The 16,687-nt window shown below is 41.3% G+C and overlaps 1 protein-coding gene across 1 annotated transcript in view; it reads left to right on the top strand.

The window, feature by feature from the left end:
* Positions 1-825: 825 nt before the first annotated feature.
* The window catches only part of LOC309702425 (protein NLRC3-like), a 31,924-nt gene continuing 16,062 nt past the window's right edge, over positions 826-16,687 (top strand). Inside the window, exons 1-8 of the mRNA XM_082527143.1 lie at positions 826-964; positions 1,049-1,150; positions 3,372-3,450; positions 5,922-6,126; positions 6,278-8,078; positions 9,656-9,829; positions 10,006-10,179; positions 15,486-15,659. Of these exons, the coding sequence (XP_082383269.1) occupies positions 876-964; positions 1,049-1,150; positions 3,372-3,450; positions 5,922-6,126; positions 6,278-8,078; positions 9,656-9,829; positions 10,006-10,179; positions 15,486-15,659 (2,798 nt within the window). The 5' untranslated portion in view covers positions 826-875. The remainder of the gene's footprint in view (positions 965-1,048; positions 1,151-3,371; positions 3,451-5,921; positions 6,127-6,277; positions 8,079-9,655; positions 9,830-10,005; positions 10,180-15,485; positions 15,660-16,687) is intronic.

A 16,687-nucleotide genomic window follows, 5' to 3' on the forward strand; every position in this document is an offset into this window, starting at 1 on the left:
AATCTGCCGCTCCATAGTTCACGGTAACGGACTCACAGCTGGACCAACGAGGCCGAGTGTGTCCGCCACTCTGAGCTACGTTCGTGTTTGTGTACTTGTAGTTTGTACTTTGAGTTCACTCAGAGCCCACAGAGGACGCAGCGTACGTGATGACGTCACAGCCCTTTACCTCCTTTACTGTCACTGTGATTAATATTTACACACGAGACACCTGCAGAGCTCTGACGCTAAGCTAGCACACAGCATGCTAACACTAAGCTAACACTAAGCTAACGCTAAGCTAACGCTAAGCTAACACTAAGCTAACACTAAGCTAAAGCTAAGCTAACACTAAGCTAACACTAAGAGTTCTTACAGACACGAGTTAAAAAGCTGCTTTTAGTGTGTGATCAGAGTCCAGGACTGAGAGCAGCAGCAGAGCTGATGGATGATGAATTACTGGATGGAAGAAGCTTCTCATTAGCAGTGAATCAGTGTGTGTGCAGTTCTCTGCAAACTCAGCAGCAAGAATTAGTGTGAAGCTTTAACTCTGCTGATCCTCTTTGAATCCTGGATCAGCTGAAATGTTTAAAATGTTGTTCACACGTGTTGGACTGACTGAAGCTCCCAGTCACAGTGAATCAGTGTGTGTCAGTGAATGCATCGTGTGTGCTTCAGGCTCCATCTAGTGGACTGATAGCAGAGCAGCTGATGGCAGCTTCCTCTGCCTCACACTGCTGTCTGACTGCATCCAGCTGACACTGAGATGAAGCAGGAAAGAAGCAGCTGATATTTGGACAGCACACATGATGAAAGGAGGATTTCAGCTGATGTGCACATGAATGATTTGTGTTTCCTCTGCAGGTAGAAAGTGTGTGTGAGCTGAATTGAGCAGCATGGATCAGTGTGAGGACAGAGAGGAGGGAGTCCCTCCCTCTAAAAGCACTCTGTGTGGGGAACATGAGAGCCAGACCAAAGCTCAGAGGTGAGATGACCATCTCTAACTGTCCATGACTCTTCTCCATGTCACAGCTCAGCACTCACATCACTGCTGCATCATTATTCACAGGAACCAGCCTGGACCTCCACCCAGCTCTGTGTCCTTACAGAGTGACCGGTCTAAAGTTCTTCCCATTTATTTTAAAGTCCAGCCTGTGTCTGCTGCAGAGAGGTGAGCTGTTAGCAACATGAACTCTTTGATTAAACTGCTCGATGTTGTTGGATATAAACTACAAACACGTCGTTCCCTCAGTCCCATTTAAACTGTCTTTTAAAACAAGCCTTTGGTTTCTAAACAACTGAAAACCCACTTCAGCAAACAGGAAGTGATCAGAGCGTCCGTCCACTTCCTGTCAGGCCCTGCAAACATTTCATATTGAAGAAAAGTAGTTGACATCTCACATTTTTACTCCACCACATTCAACCATTTTGACATTTTACAGCATGAAACTCTTGTCACATGACTCCTGTTATGTTATAGAGTCATGTGACCACCAGGGAGGGATTTGTATGGATGAAACACATTCAAATCAATCTGATTCATCAATGGAAACATTTTTGGTGTAAATGCAGCAACACTGAAAACGCTGAAGATAAAAACACAACAGATGAAATATGAACAAATCGAGGCTTTGAATACACGTGTGTGTGTTTGAGACACAGAGATAAATGGATTGTGTGTCTGTCCTATTGCTGCGTGAGGGTTTTATTGTAGATTTTGTGCGTGTACACTTTTGACCACGAAGGTGTTGAAAGGGCGTAAAACAGTTGGAGGCACCAGAGTGAACACTAGTGCTGTCAGTAGATTAAAACATGACTAATTAATGACACAATCTTCTGTCATTAATCCTGATTAATCACAATTACTTGATCAATAGCTGCAGTTACATTTTTCCAACTTTATATTTAAGCCTGTAACAGACGTTTACACCATATAATGAAGTCAATGCAGAATAAACACAAAGAATGTTAAACGCTTCAATTCAAAGAGACTTTGAATAGTTTTCAGTCTTTAACTCAGCTTCTCTGCTGTAAATACAACTTTGGAACAAACATATATACTAAAAGCTAAGTGTGCACTAATATATAATAATATATAATCTATATTACTGCTGTTAATGAAAATGTTTAATCAGACTCATCACAGGGTTACTGTGGATTCATTTGGATTAATCACCATTAAACATCATTTTTAATGTAAACGAATCAAAGTTCATTTCATGAGCAAACAGACTCGAGAGAAAAGGGCAAATTTACACACTTAACATGTTTATTGAACATGCAAACATTGATTAACCTCCTGAATGAGCCGACCCCCCCAGGGACAGTCCTGCATGCTAATGATGGGCTCTGCTCTGTACCTGCAGGATTCTCTCAGCACAAACTCCTCAGCTGATCCTGAATCTGAGCCCATCTGTCAAACAATCATTTTCTTCACAGGTCTGTGGAGGTGGCACTGATCCTGCAGCAGTCTAACACTCTCTGTCACTCTTCTTCAAGTCTTTGACACGAGGAACCAAAACTATGTTATTAACAACACTAACAGGTCTGCAGTTTGTCCACTTGGCATCGGTGCTTTGCATTGTTGTGATATTTTAAGCTGGAAGTGCTTCGGTGAAAAGAAAATTCCTTCTGTCACGATGTACAGAATCCTTCATGTTGGTCGGCTGGTCCGTCTTGTTATTTTTTTAATACTCAAACTTTCCATCGGGAGGTCAGTGTGTGTTTGTCATCTTCCATATTGAGCTGATTGGTTCAGCTTCCGTCACTAACAGATGTGCTGCACATCTGCACGTGTGCAAAGGTAACTCTACTCGGACAAACTGCTCGAAGTGCGTTGATAGAAACATTTCAGGGATTTTGAGTCGTTCTGCTCTCCAGATGTGTCGTGTTAAAGGTTTTTATCATGTTAATCATGATAACAGATGAACCCTAACCCTACATGTTAATTTTGACAGCACTGGTAAATCCTTTTTAATGTTCTTCTGTCAGATCATTGATTAGACTCGACTCCAAATACGAGACTCGGAAAACTCAAATGAAAACTCAAATCAAAGCAATGAGAAAAGGACTTCTTGTGTTAGAATGAAAACATATGGAAGTGGTCAGGTTTCAAACACTCGATGAATCTACTGCACAGTTACATTCAGGGACCTTTGGCCTCCTGAGAGCATTAGTTGATGGTTCATCACAGTTTTCTCAAAGTTTCCTCTGAGCTTCTGCAGCATCATCACTTCCATCACTGATGAAAGAAAGTTCATAGAAAACAGAAAATATATCTTCAGAATCTGAGAGTCTAAAACTTGACAGACTTGATTCAGATGAAGTTATTTGAGCAGAAACTCCTGGATCTTTATCCTGTGTTGATCTAATCCTTCATGGTTCCTCCACAGAGTGGAGCAGCAGAGCTCAGAGGTTCCCAGTGGTCAGTCTGCCCAGCAGCATCAAACACAGCTGGACTCCATATTTATGGTCTGTACATGTACAACAACTACTTTATTATTAATATTAATAATAATGCATTTATTTATAGGTCCCTTTCAGAACACCAAGGACTCTGTGGACTAAATGACCAAAAGAAACAAACTTTGAAATCAGACGGTGCAAATGTGATCACAGGGAAACGTTTTAAACATCGAGGCTTTAAACAGAAACCAAAGTGAAACAGTTTGTAGTCGAGATCAGTGGGAATGAAGCTGAATAACTGTTTCTTCAATAACTTTGAGCAATAAATGACAAATATGATGGAAATTAGCAGCATTAGCACTTACTAATGATGTTAGTCGACACTCGGCTGTATTGAGACGACCACATTAGGTGGTCCTCAACTGTAATGGAAACCAGTGGATCCAGTCCAGTCGTGGTGACCTGTGGTGAGTCGATCTGAGCAGCTACTAATGGAAACAGGGCCATAGATGTGTTTGTGCTTAATAACAGTGAATCACATGAGTTTTACATTACTGTTAAAATCTCATGTTGTTTGTTAAAGTGTGCAGTTCAGGGTGTGTTACTAAAACACTTTCCAAAGACCCAGCCCCCATAAAAAGCAGCCAATCAGCTTCTAAGAGTTACACACCCACACATATCTATCAGGTTAACTCTGGTCTAACACACTTGGATTTAGCTTGAAGAGTGTTTCTGTACGAGGACTGAAAATGATTTAATAAGCAGCTAATGTCCAAAGAACAACTTTGACACACCTTCATAAAACCTGCAGAGCAAAGAAAAACTAGCTGAAAGTCTGGCTGCTCTTATGAAAAGTACAGAGAAATTATGGGTCGCTCAACACTTGTGCACAATATAAGAGTTGAAATAAATCTAAAGAATAACTCAAAATCCTACAATCATACTGATAAAGTCATCTACAGCTAACTATCCAAGTGGATTTGTTTAAGACAGCTCCATCTGCTGGTGGCCCTCTGCAGGTGCATGAAAGGGGCGTGTTTATAGTGAAAGTAGTAGAGAAAGTAAACCCCACGGGAAGGAGGAGGACTCTCAGCAGCTTCCAGCTCATATTCAGACATTTGACTTCTCACTGAAAGCAGCAAGTTTGAGTGTCTGTACCTTAGTTAGAAGAGATAACATGTCAGTAGTAATTAGAGTTGATTGAGCAATGCTGTCCTTGTAATGTAGTTTATGATTTTTATGGACAAGTCCAGTTTTTCTGTAGAGCCTCTCAAGTTGGTGACAGCAGCAGTGGAAGTTCACGTGTAAACCAGAGCAGCAAATCAGGTCCAAATGTGTTGTTCACAGTGAGTGGGATCATCATTGGCTGCTATGTTAACCTCCTGCAGCAGGATGTCTTTGGTCAGAGAATGGATAGATCACTAAGTCATTGTTGAGTTTAGGGAGACAGTAGACAGTTGCAGTAGGTTCAGCCAGTTGACACACAGTAGATAAAATAACTGAAGGCAGGAGCAGACACCTGTATGACTTTCCACCTCTCACATAGATTATTTCCCTGGGCAGCGCCCCATGGCTGGTAGATGTAAACAAAGCTGGAGGAGAGGATTTATTCATCTGAGAAAAGTCACAGAGTTGTGTCTTGATGCTCAATCATCCAGGTACGTAAATCCCAAAAAGCTTGATTCTGTTCATCTGGATGTTTTCAGTGGGAGAAACGTTTCATCATCATCAGGTGACTTCTTCAGTCTCAGCTGACTGCAGGTTTCAATCTTATAAACAGGACATTTGTATGACTGAAACCAGCCCACTGAAGGAACAATGGGCTGGGAGGTCAGTTCATTGATCATTGGTACGCATATTGTCAGGACCATTGATCAATGGTTGTTGATCAATGGTCATGAGTCCAGTTCACAGAGAGCTGGGGAATGGCTGCAATCACAGCATGTAAGATGGTGACAGTTGTACCCTTGGGCCCCTCCTCCATTCAGAGATGGTCTTTCCTTTTCACATAAATGGCCTCCTTGACTCCGCCCTCAAACCAGCGTTCACATTTACTCAGGACCTTCTTGATGTGAAGTTCTTCTGCTTCGCTGGCTGCTGTGTCTGTGGGGATGGTGTTTGTTCTGTGTTGTAGTGTCCTGATGACGTCCAGTTTGTGCCCCAGTGGATGATGAGAGTCAAACCTTAAATACTGATCTGTATGCGTAAACAGAGTGAACCTTTAAGACCAGTTGTCTGTACGATCAACTCAGTCACCTGAAACATCTCCAAGTTTCTGGCTTTGATCATCAACCTGTTGGTAGTTCAGCTCTGAACACCAGTGAAATGTTTCTCCCACTGAAATCGCTGCATTCATATGAACAGAATCAACGCTTTGGGATCACGGAGTTGTGGACAAAGTCTCAGTTAATCAGATAAAGTCAAACCTATAATTGGTAAAGAGTTCGCGGATGATATGCCCCTTGATCGTAAAGAAGTGGATGTTGTGTGGACTAAAGTTCAGAGTGGTGGGTCATTCATAAAGTATTCTGTTCCAGCTGCTGGAGGACAACATCATCACTTTTGTGAAGAACGAGCTGAAGAAGATCCAGAAGGCTCTGAATCCAAATAAGCCCCAGTGCTTGGAGTTTCAGAGGGAGGATGATGAGCAGAGGAGAAACAGCAGAGAGGCATTTGTGAAGATCACAGTGGACTTCCTGAGGAGAATGAAGCAGGAGGAGCTGGCTGACCGTCTGCAGAGACGTAAGAGGATTTATCTAAAGATTTAAGCTGCTGGATAAATGAGAGACTTGTGACACCAGTGTGTTCAGTCATTTTTCAGTGGGTCAGAAATTGTCATCAGCATTTTGTAAAATATGATTGTTAAAGTTGTATTTTTATTATTATTATTCAGAACTTCCAGCTGCAGTTTGTCATCGTAACCTTAAATCCACCCTGAAGAAGAAGTTCCAGTGTGTGTTTGAGGGCATCGCTAAAGCAGGAAACCCAACCCTCCTGAATCAGATCTACACAGAGCTCTACATCACAGAGGGAGGGACTGCAGAGGTCAATGATGAACATGAGGTCAGACAGATTGAAACAGCATCCAGGAAACCAGACAGACCAGAAACAACAATCAGACAAGAAGACATCTTTAAAGCCTCACCTGGAAGAGATGAACCAATCAGAACAGTGCTGACAAAGGGAGTGGCTGGCATTGGGAAAACAGTCTTAACACAGAAATACAGCCTGGACTGGGCTGAAGACAAAGCCAACCAGGACATCCAGTTCATATTTCCATTCACTTTCAGAGAGCTGAATGTGCTGAAAGAGGAAAAGTTCAGCTTGGTGGGACTTGTTCATCACTTCTTTACTGAAACCAAAGAAGCAGGAATCTGCAGCTTTGAAGACTTCCAGGTTGTGTTCATCTTTGATGGTCTGGATGAGTGTCGAGGTCCTCTGGACTTCCACAAAACTACAATCCTAACTGACCCTAGAAAGTCCACCTCAGTGGATGTGCTGCTGATAAACCTCATCAGGGGGAAACTGCTTCCCTCTGCTCGCCTCTGGATAACCACACGACCTGCAGCAGCCAATCAGATCCCTCCTGACTGTGTTGGCATGGTGACAGAGGTCAGAGGGTTCACTGACCCACAGAAGGAGGAGTACTTCAGGAAGAGATTCAGAGATGAGGAGCAGGCCAGCAGGATCATCTCCCACATCAAGACATCACGAAGCCTCCACATCATGTGTCACATCCCAGTCTTCTGCTGGATCACTGCTACAGTTCTGGAGGATGTGCTGGAAACCAGAGAGGGAGGACAGCTGCCCAAGACCCTGACTGAGATGTACATCCACTTCCTGGTGGTTCAGGCCAAAGTGAAGAAGGTCAAGTATGATGGAGGAGCTGAGACAGATCCACACTGGAGTCCTGAGAGCAGGAAGATGATGGAGTCTCTGGGAAAACTGGCTTTTGATCAGCTGCAGAAAGGAAACCTGATCTTCTATGAATCAGACCTGACAGAGTGTGGCATCGATATCAGAGCAGCCTCAGTGTACTCAGGAGTGTTCACACAGATCTTTAAAGAGGAGAGAGGACTGTACCAGGACAAGGTGTTCTGCTTCATCCATCTGAGTGTTCAGGAGTTTCTGGCTGCTCTTCATGTCCATCTGACCTTCATCAACTCTGGACTCAATCTGCTGGAACAACAACAAACAACCTCCAAGAAATCTAAATTATTTAACAAACCAAAACTTCAATCTCTCCACCAGAGTGCTGTGAACAAGGCCTTACAGAGTCCAAATGGACACCTGGACTTGTTCCTCCGCTTCCTCCTGGGTCTTTCCCTGCAGACCAATCAGACTCTCCTACGAGCCCTGATGACACAGACAGGAAGTAGCTCACAGACCAATCAGGAAACAGTCCAGTACATCAAGGAGAAGCTCAGTAAGAATCTGTCTGCAGAGAAAAGCATCAATCTGATCCACTGTCTGAATGAACTGAATGATCGTTCTCTAGTGGAGGAGATCCAACAGTCCCTGAGATCAGGAAGTCTCTCCACAGATGAACTGTCTCCTGCTCAGTGCTCAGCTCTGACCTTCATCTTACTGTCATCAGAAGAAGATCTGGATGAGTTTGACTTCAAGAAATACTCTGCTTCAGAGGAGGCTCTTCTGAGAATGCTGCCAGTGGTCAAAGCCTCCAACAAAGCTCTGTGAGTAAACATGTTGTCATCGCTTCATTGTTAAAATCATGGGAAATAAATCAGAAATGCTGAGTTCAAAGAGCACTGTAACATTTTTTAAAATAGTAAATTAAATGATCATCAGTCACTCAGTAAATATATGGTAGTTTTAATGTTTCACTCCAGCATTTCTAAAACACACTTTGTTCTGTAACTCTTATCAAAGGACAATCCAGACCCAGCCTATAAGAACATGAGCTCTGATGCTTCAGCCCCTCTGACAGGTTTATTATCCTCAGCTTGTTCACTTGTCTCCAACTCCAGGAGTTTGGTTGTTTTATTCTAAAGCACAAACTTCACCTGCCAGACTTCACCTACATCTTTTTCTGATGTTCATAATTTAAGTTCAAGTTTGTATCTCACTTTCAGTGCACACCCTCCCTTTTTAAATATAAATCTCTGCTGTGCTGTCATGTTTTCATCCTGTATGGAGGGAGAAACTCGGTCTTCATTACTGAAATTGCCTCTAAGGTCGTGTTTCTTGTCAGTAACCATATGTAACTGTAAGGCTTCCATAACCAGTGTTATCACAGAATTACAGTGGGTTCACTCTGGGTCCTCTACAGTTTCCTCCCACTGTCCACAGACATGCAGTTAGGTTACCTGGTGATCTAAACTTCATGCAGGTGTGAGTGAGAGTGGTTGTCTGTCCCTCTGTGGGCTTAGTGGAAGAGACTGGATGGATCTCTGCTTTGTCTTTGATATATGCTGACAGCAAACATTCTCCATGAAGTCTGCATTTCAGCTCATCTCCTTTATACACACCTTTAACAGGAAGAGTTTTATACAGCTAGTGTTTAAAATCCAGTGTTATTCACAATACACAGGTAATGAGCATGATTATTGAATTAGTAAGATTTTCTAAAATAATTGTTTTAGTTAATATTGTATGACAGTGTACACAGAATTATTAGCTCAGTAGGCAGAGTGGTCGCCCCATGATCATAAGGTCAGGGGTCGAATCCACCGAATAGTTACCTTGTGGTACCCCTGAGCAAGGTACCATCAAGGTACCAATCATGTGCACTGGACTGGTAGCACTCATAGTCTCATAGGTTTAAATAAATTTTTAAAAAAAAGGGTTCAACATATAAACAAATTTAATTTGATCACATATATTGTTTTTTTTTTTTGTTTTTGTTTTTTCCTTTCTCTCACAGACTGAGCAGCTGTAACGTCTCAGAGGAAGGCTGTGAAAATTTGTTGTCAGTGGTCAGCTCCCAGTCCTGTAGTCTGAGAGAGCTGGACCTGAGTACCAACAGCCTGAAGGCTTCAGCAGTAAAGCTTCTGTCTGCTGCAGTGGAGAGTCCACATGCCAAACTGAATGTTCTGAGGTCAGATCAATTTGTATTCTGTTTAGTTCTGTTTGTTTATGTGTTTGATGTTTGTTTTTGTTTATGTCTTTATCCAGTTATCCTTGTTTCATAGCATTTTTATTCATTTCAAAGTTAAAGTGAAGTTTTACTAACCTGCTCAGCACAAGACAATAAGCTATTGCACCCTGATTACACTTTAACAACAATCTTTATTCATGTTTTTATCTTCAGACTTAACATCTGTGAACTCTCAGAGGAAAACTGTGAAGCTCTGTCCTCAGTTCTCAGCTCGCAGTCCTCTAGTCTGACAGAGCTGGACCTGAGTATCAGAAAGCTACAGGATTCAGGAGTGAAGCTTCTGTCTGCTGGACTACAACGTTTAAACTGTAAACTGAATACTCTGAGGTCAGATCAGAAAACATTTAGTTTTTAGAATTATTAATTAAAGTTCATACATATGATGTTGTATCTTAGTATGTTTATGTTTCCTTTAAAAATAGAAAGTCAACATTTAATGTTGTGAAATGTATTAACAAACTCTACATGAGTACTTGTTTTATAGATTGTCTTTTATTTTTCAGACTGAGTGGCTGTAACCTGTCAGAGAGAAGCTGTGAAGCTCTGTCCTCAGTCCTCAGCTCCCAGTCCTCCAGTCTGAGAGAGCTGGACCTGAGTAACTCTGACCTGCAGGATTCAGGAGTGAAGCTTCTGTCCGCTGGACTAAAGAGTTCACAGTGTGCAGTGGAAACTCTCAGGTCAGGATTCAAACTTTTCCACAGATGATCATTTGAAATGTGACTTATATTATTGTATAAACAGGTAACTTTTACAGCTGTCAAGTGAACTTTTATTCACATTTGAGTGGATAATTGGACTCTGAATTACTAAAAGTTGTTATAGTCATGTCTTTGTTTATTTAAAAAAATACTTCATGTACTGCCTAATTTAAAGATTTAGGCTCCTTTGGGCCCATAATATATATATTTGATTTCTTTGTGAATGAAATTAGGAGGATATTGGCGACTGCTGATTGGCTCGCTGTTTGTTTTTTATTCACAGTACTTAATTTTAAAGGCTGATTTCTCAAAATGAGATGTTTATCTTTTCTTCTACAACACGTGGAGCCACCAAATCTTCTTGCTTGATTTATTCATTACAGTTTGATTTAAAGAATATTAGACTCGTAACATAATAAATATATTTATTTCACTTCTTCTTGAGAGAAAGAAAGGGATGACTGGGTGAGCTCCAGTGGTTCATCCCAGCAGAGAGAGCGGCACACTGGGCTGCAAATGATCACAGTAGTAATGGCCATAGTTTGATAAAACAGGCAGTCTTACCCTGTAGATAATACAGGGTTCTGGTGCCGATGTGGGGGAGGGGAGTCGCCCGGTACTAACTACATACTACTAACTACCTCATCCAGATGTCTTCCCTACTAAACCTGATAAGAAGTAACTGCAGTAGCCTTATAGGTCAAATCAGTTTCACCTGTTAAAGTTAGCTCCACTATTAATTAGGGGTGGGGGAAAAAATCGATACTGTGTAGTATCGTGATATTTTGTTTGCTAATAATGTATCGATACAGGGACAGCAGAAATCGATATTTTGTTACAAACAATTTTTTCTCTGAAGTCAACATGCTCTGGAGTCAGAGCATGTTGACTTCAGAGCATGTTGATCCTTTTTCTGAGCAACAATCCTGACATTCCTTCACTGTCCAAATGTGTTTAACTTTTTTTTTGGCAGCAATAAACATGACAGTTTACTTATTTTAATTTAAGACATGTTTAATTTTAATTAAGTTTGAAACTTTTTTATTTAATGTAAAATTATATATTTTTTTAAATTTACTTTCAAATTCTTCAGTTGCTGAAGGGGCTGCATAGTTTTCATAAATTGCATAGTTCAGAATAGCTATAATTGTACCAGATGGTTGCATTCAGTTAAGTTGGACTAGACTGTAATACAAACCGTTCAGTTTGTCAACAATAAAACTGACTGAAATGAGAGAAAGACTGAGTGTGAGACTTTGATATTAGATAAAATGAATATTGATAAAGTTTACCTTTATGTGCAGAATTTAAATATCGCAAAATATTTTAAAAAATCGCAATAATATCGTATCGTGCGTTAAGTATTGTGATAATATCGTATCGCGAGTTGTATGGTGATTCCCACCTCTACTATTAATGGTGTCACTTGTTATTTCTGGGATGAGTTTAGTAGCCTGAACAGCTGCTTAAAGGAAAGTAATTAAATAATAAAAATAACCTAAGTCCGGGGGAACCTGCAAGAGCTGTTTGCACAAAGAATAATGCTCAGACTTTGAGGTTTTATCGTTTTACACAAGGTTTAAAAATGAATGTCCACAATTGAATTGCAGAAATTGTTATTGAGCTAATACTGATGTAGTTGTTATCTTTGGTAAGGAGAGGTTGGAGGAAGGATGAGCACAGTCAGGCCTAAAGATGCTCTTAATAATAATAATGGATTGCATTTATATAGCGCTTTTCGAGACCCTCAAAGACCCTTTACAATCCCACTACAGGGAGTGCAGAATTATTAGGCAAGTTGTATTTTTGAGGAATAATTTTATTATTGAACAACAACCATGTTCTCAATGAACCCAAAAAACTCATTAATATCAAAGCTGAATGTTTTTGGAAGTAGTTTTTAGTTTGTTTTTAGTTTTAGCTATTTTAGGGGGATATCTGTGTGTGCAGGTGACTATTACTGTGCAGAATTATTAGGCAACTTAACAAAAACAAATATATACCCATTTCATTTATTTATTTTTACCAGTGACACCAATATAACATCTCCACATTCACAAATATACATTTCTGACATTCAAAAACAAAACAAAAACAAATCAGCGACCAATATAGCCACCTTTCTTTGCAAGGACACTCAAAAGCCTGCCATCCATGGATTCTGTCAGTGTTTTGATCTGTTCACCATCAACATTGCGTGCAGCAGCAACCACAGCCTCCCAGACACTGTTCAGAGAGGTGTACTGTTTTCCCTCCTTGTAAATCTCACATTTGATGATGGACCACAGGTTCTCAATGGGGTTCAGATCAGGTGAACAAGGAGGCCATGTCATTAGTTTTTCTTCTTTTATACCCTTTCTTGCCAGCCACGCTGTGGAGTACTTGGACGCGTGTGATGGAGCATTGTCCTGCATGAAAATCATGTTTTTCTTGAAGGATGCAGACTTCTTCCTGTACCACTGCTTGAAGAAGGTGTCTTCCAGAAACTGGCAGTAGGACTGGGAGTTGAGCTTGACTCCATCCTCAACCCGAAAAGGCCCCACAAGCTCATCTTTGATGATACCAGCCCAAACCAGTACTCCACCTCCACCTTGCTGGCGTCTGAGTGGGACTGGAGCTCTCTGCCCTTTACCAATCCAGCCACGGGCCCATCCATCTGGCCCATCAAGACTCACTCTCATTTCATCAGTCCATAAAACCTTAGAAAAACCAGTCCTGAGATATTTCTTGGCCCAGTCTTGACGTTTCAGCTTGTGTGTCTTGTTCAGTGGTGGTCGTCTTTCAGCCTTTCTTACCTTGGCCATGTCTCTGAGTATTGCACACCTTGTGCTCTTGGGCACTCCAGTGATGTTGCAGCTCCAAAATATGGCCAAACTGGTGGCAAGTGGCATCTTGGCAGCTGCACGCTTGACTTTTCTCAGTTCATGGGCAGTTATTTTGCGCCTTGGTTTTTCCACACGCTTCTTGCGACCCTGTTGACTATTTTGAATGAAACGCTTGATTGTTCGATGATCACGCTTCAGAAGCTTTGCAATTTTGAGACTGCTGCATCCCTCTGCAAGATATCTCACTGTTTTTGACTTTTCTGAGCCTGTCAAGTCCTTCTTTTGACCCATTTTGCCAAAGGAAAGGACGTTACCTAATAATTATGCACACCTGATATAGGGTGTTGATGTCATTAGACCACACCCCTTCTCATTACAGAGATGCACATCACCTAATATGCTTAATTGGTAGTAGGCTTTCGAGCCTATACAGCTTGGAGTAAGACAACATGCATGAAGAGGATGATGTGGACAAAATACTCATTTGCCTAATAATTCTGCACTCCCTGTATTCATTCACTCTCACATTCACACACTGGTGGAGGTAAGCTACAGTTGTAGTGGTAGGTTAGGTTTTGCCCAAGGACAAAATGACCAAGACAGAGAGAGCTGGCTCATCAGACAGACAAGCTCATCTTGTAACCTACTGGTTCGCTGGTCAGCACACCAGCTGACTAGCGAACCGGCTAACTAGCACACCAGCTAACTAGCACACCGGCTAAATAGCAAATCAGCTAACTAGCAGACCAGCTAACGGCAGCCACAAGCTGAAGGACGATTAAATGTAGTGGAGATATCAGAGATGACACTGGTGTGTCCGATTCACTCTTTAGCACTCTGGTCACTCCGGTGTGTCAGCCAGAACACCACTGAAGGCCAAATGATCCCAGCATGTGGAATAAAGAGCTTAAGGTTTGGTTTGAGACACTTTATTCTTTCACTGATTGATTCTTGCGGCTGTGATCATGTGTGTGGTTTCTTACAAAAAGGAAGTACACAATACAAATACATGACAAATAAGATGAATAGATAAGTTACATATCCAGTTATATGTACGTACATCAGTATAGCTAATATAGCCATATATAAGGACAAAGATCACAGTACTATAATGCAGTAATGTTAAACACAAAGGTGTATATCTACATAAATCTGTCCTATCAGTGATCAGGGTACTGTAGTATACTTCCACTACATAAACTATAGAAACTAAACGACATTAGTGTGACTTTAAGTTACCATCAGTACAGACGAACTGATGGTAGTTGTACAAAATAAAGGCATTGCAATTATTGTGAAGGGCTTCCGGTTAAACTAAGATCAGCTGATTACCTCATAACAAATTGTTTGCTATAGAACGCAGCTCCCACTCTTCATTAATATCATGTACTGTAACTCCCAAGTAACCATGGTTACCCAGCCACGCCCAGTAGTCTCCAGAGAGACCAACAGCTGGTGCACGTTGTAACGCCGTGGCTTTCATAGTCTCTCCTTTTTCCACAGCTCATGTGTTCTTCTTGTGATGGTGCGTCTTGAGGGAGGCTCATACATGCCGTCATTTGTTGATCCTAAGAACGTTCCTCAGACCGACTTCTTCAACAACACTAATCGGCCTGCAGTTTGTAGCTACTCACTTCACTGTGGTGTTTGTTAGCTTGTCTTTCTTTGGTTTTATCCTGACTCCTCCCACAAGCTGATCCTACGTAGTCTGCCCAAGCCTCCCACCTCTGTTTGTTTGGGTGGTTTGTTTGCTGCCATCAACAGCGTGTAATGCATTTAAGTGATACTTCAGACATGAAGTACTGCGACAATAAAAAACTCAACTTTGCTTAAAAATAACTTTAGTTGTATCAACACTGCCCTCTGGAATAATTAGACTTTGGTGACAAACTGATGTGATCTCCATGTTTCCTTTGTTGGACTGTGGGCGAGTGTCAGAACTGAATGTACTGAGTAACATGTGGAGTTTAAATATGTGTCAGTTCCAGTTTTAGAGCTCTAAAGTGCAGCTATCATGTTAGGAATATGTTAGGAATAGACAGGAACACTGAGGTCAAATCTTTATTTATCCAGTTCATCTGTAGGCTGAGCTCAGTCCATCCATTTAGTGAAATGATGTTTAAAGGTCTCCTTGTTCTGTGAGCGTGCACAGATCCTGAAGCAGAAAGCCTGGGTTAACAGAGAAATGATCATCACTGTGATGATGCTCACCATCTCTGACTGGGATTTGAGGTTTTGTCAAAGCAGCAAAGAAAGCCTGGCTATGTTGGACTGGGTGTGGAAGCAGCTCCCAGTTTGAGTTCAGGAGACAGACACCCTCTCTACTTTGACGATCAGCTTCAAACTTTCCTTTTTGATAAAACTTATAGTTAGAGCTGGATCAGGTGACCCTGAACCATCACTTAGTTATGCTGCTATAGAGATGGATAACAGATGGATTGTTGTTTTGTGTGTCTGCAGTCTGTCAGGCTGTCTGATCACAGAGGAAGGCTGTACTTCTCTGGCCTCAGCTCTGACCTCCAACCCCTCCCATCTGAGAGAGCTGGACCTGAGCTACAATCATCCAGGTCCCTCAGGAATGAAGCTTCTGTCGGCTGGACTGAAGTATCCAGGCTGGAGACTGGACACTCTCAGGTATGGAGAGAATGTCTGATATAGGAGGAAGAGCTGGAATCATTTCCTGTGTCTTTCACTCACTTCCTGTTTGTTTCCTGCAGATGAGACATGAACAATCACACATGCAGGAATATTTTCAGGGACAGACACACTAGTCTAGCTGGATAGTACATGGATATTTATGTAGGGGGTCTTCAAGGAGTCTGTTTGCAGGAACATTAATGATAACTGATAAGTCATGTTGAGAGTTTCATTAAAAGTAGACTTACAGTTAGGTAATATTTGGACAGAGACAACATTTTGTAACTTTAGATACAAGTATCAGCCATGTGTGTGTTTCCCATGCTGTATGTCCACAGTCACAGTGACAGTCAGTGACACTGACAGAAGGATGAAACAAGGCTGTGAATCATTTCAGTCTGTGTGTGTGACAAAGAGGCAGACAGGAGCAGCTAACATTTGGAAATGGAAGCTTACTGGAAACACTACATTCACGGCTGAATTCACAATAGATTTGTTCTCAAGTGCACATTTAGCAGCTAATGCTAATACTGTTTTCCCTTTGCTTTCTACAGCAGCTATTGCTAAGTAGGCCACTTTGCTCCGCTAAGGATTTGTGTGACCATGATGGAGACTCTGATAAGCTAATGCTGCTAAGCTAATGCTGTTTATGGGCCCTGTTAGAATCAATATTTCATTCTCATTCTGTTGTTTGAGAACAATATTAACGTTTCACATCATTATAACACAAGAGAAAAGGGTATTGGCATTAGCTACTAGTGCTTATTCACCTCAAATTACCTTTAGCTGCTAATGGTAGCCTACTTAGCATTAACTCCTCACTAATATAATGCTAATTTACATCAAATTAGCATTAACTGCTCATATTGTTATAAGGAAAGAGAAAACGGTATTAGCATTTGCTACTAATAATTATTCACCCCTAATTAGAATAAGCCGCTAAAAGCAGCCAACTTAGCATTAATTCCTCACTTTGTTGTTACCCAACGGAAAAGAGTATTAGTATTAGCTACTATCATTTTTAA

The sequence above is a fragment of the Aulonocara stuartgranti genome, assembly GCF_965226115.1.
Source record: "Aulonocara stuartgranti genome assembly, chromosome: 3".
In the NCBI taxonomy this organism is placed as follows: Eukaryota; Metazoa; Chordata; class Actinopteri; order Cichliformes; family Cichlidae; genus Aulonocara; species Aulonocara stuartgranti.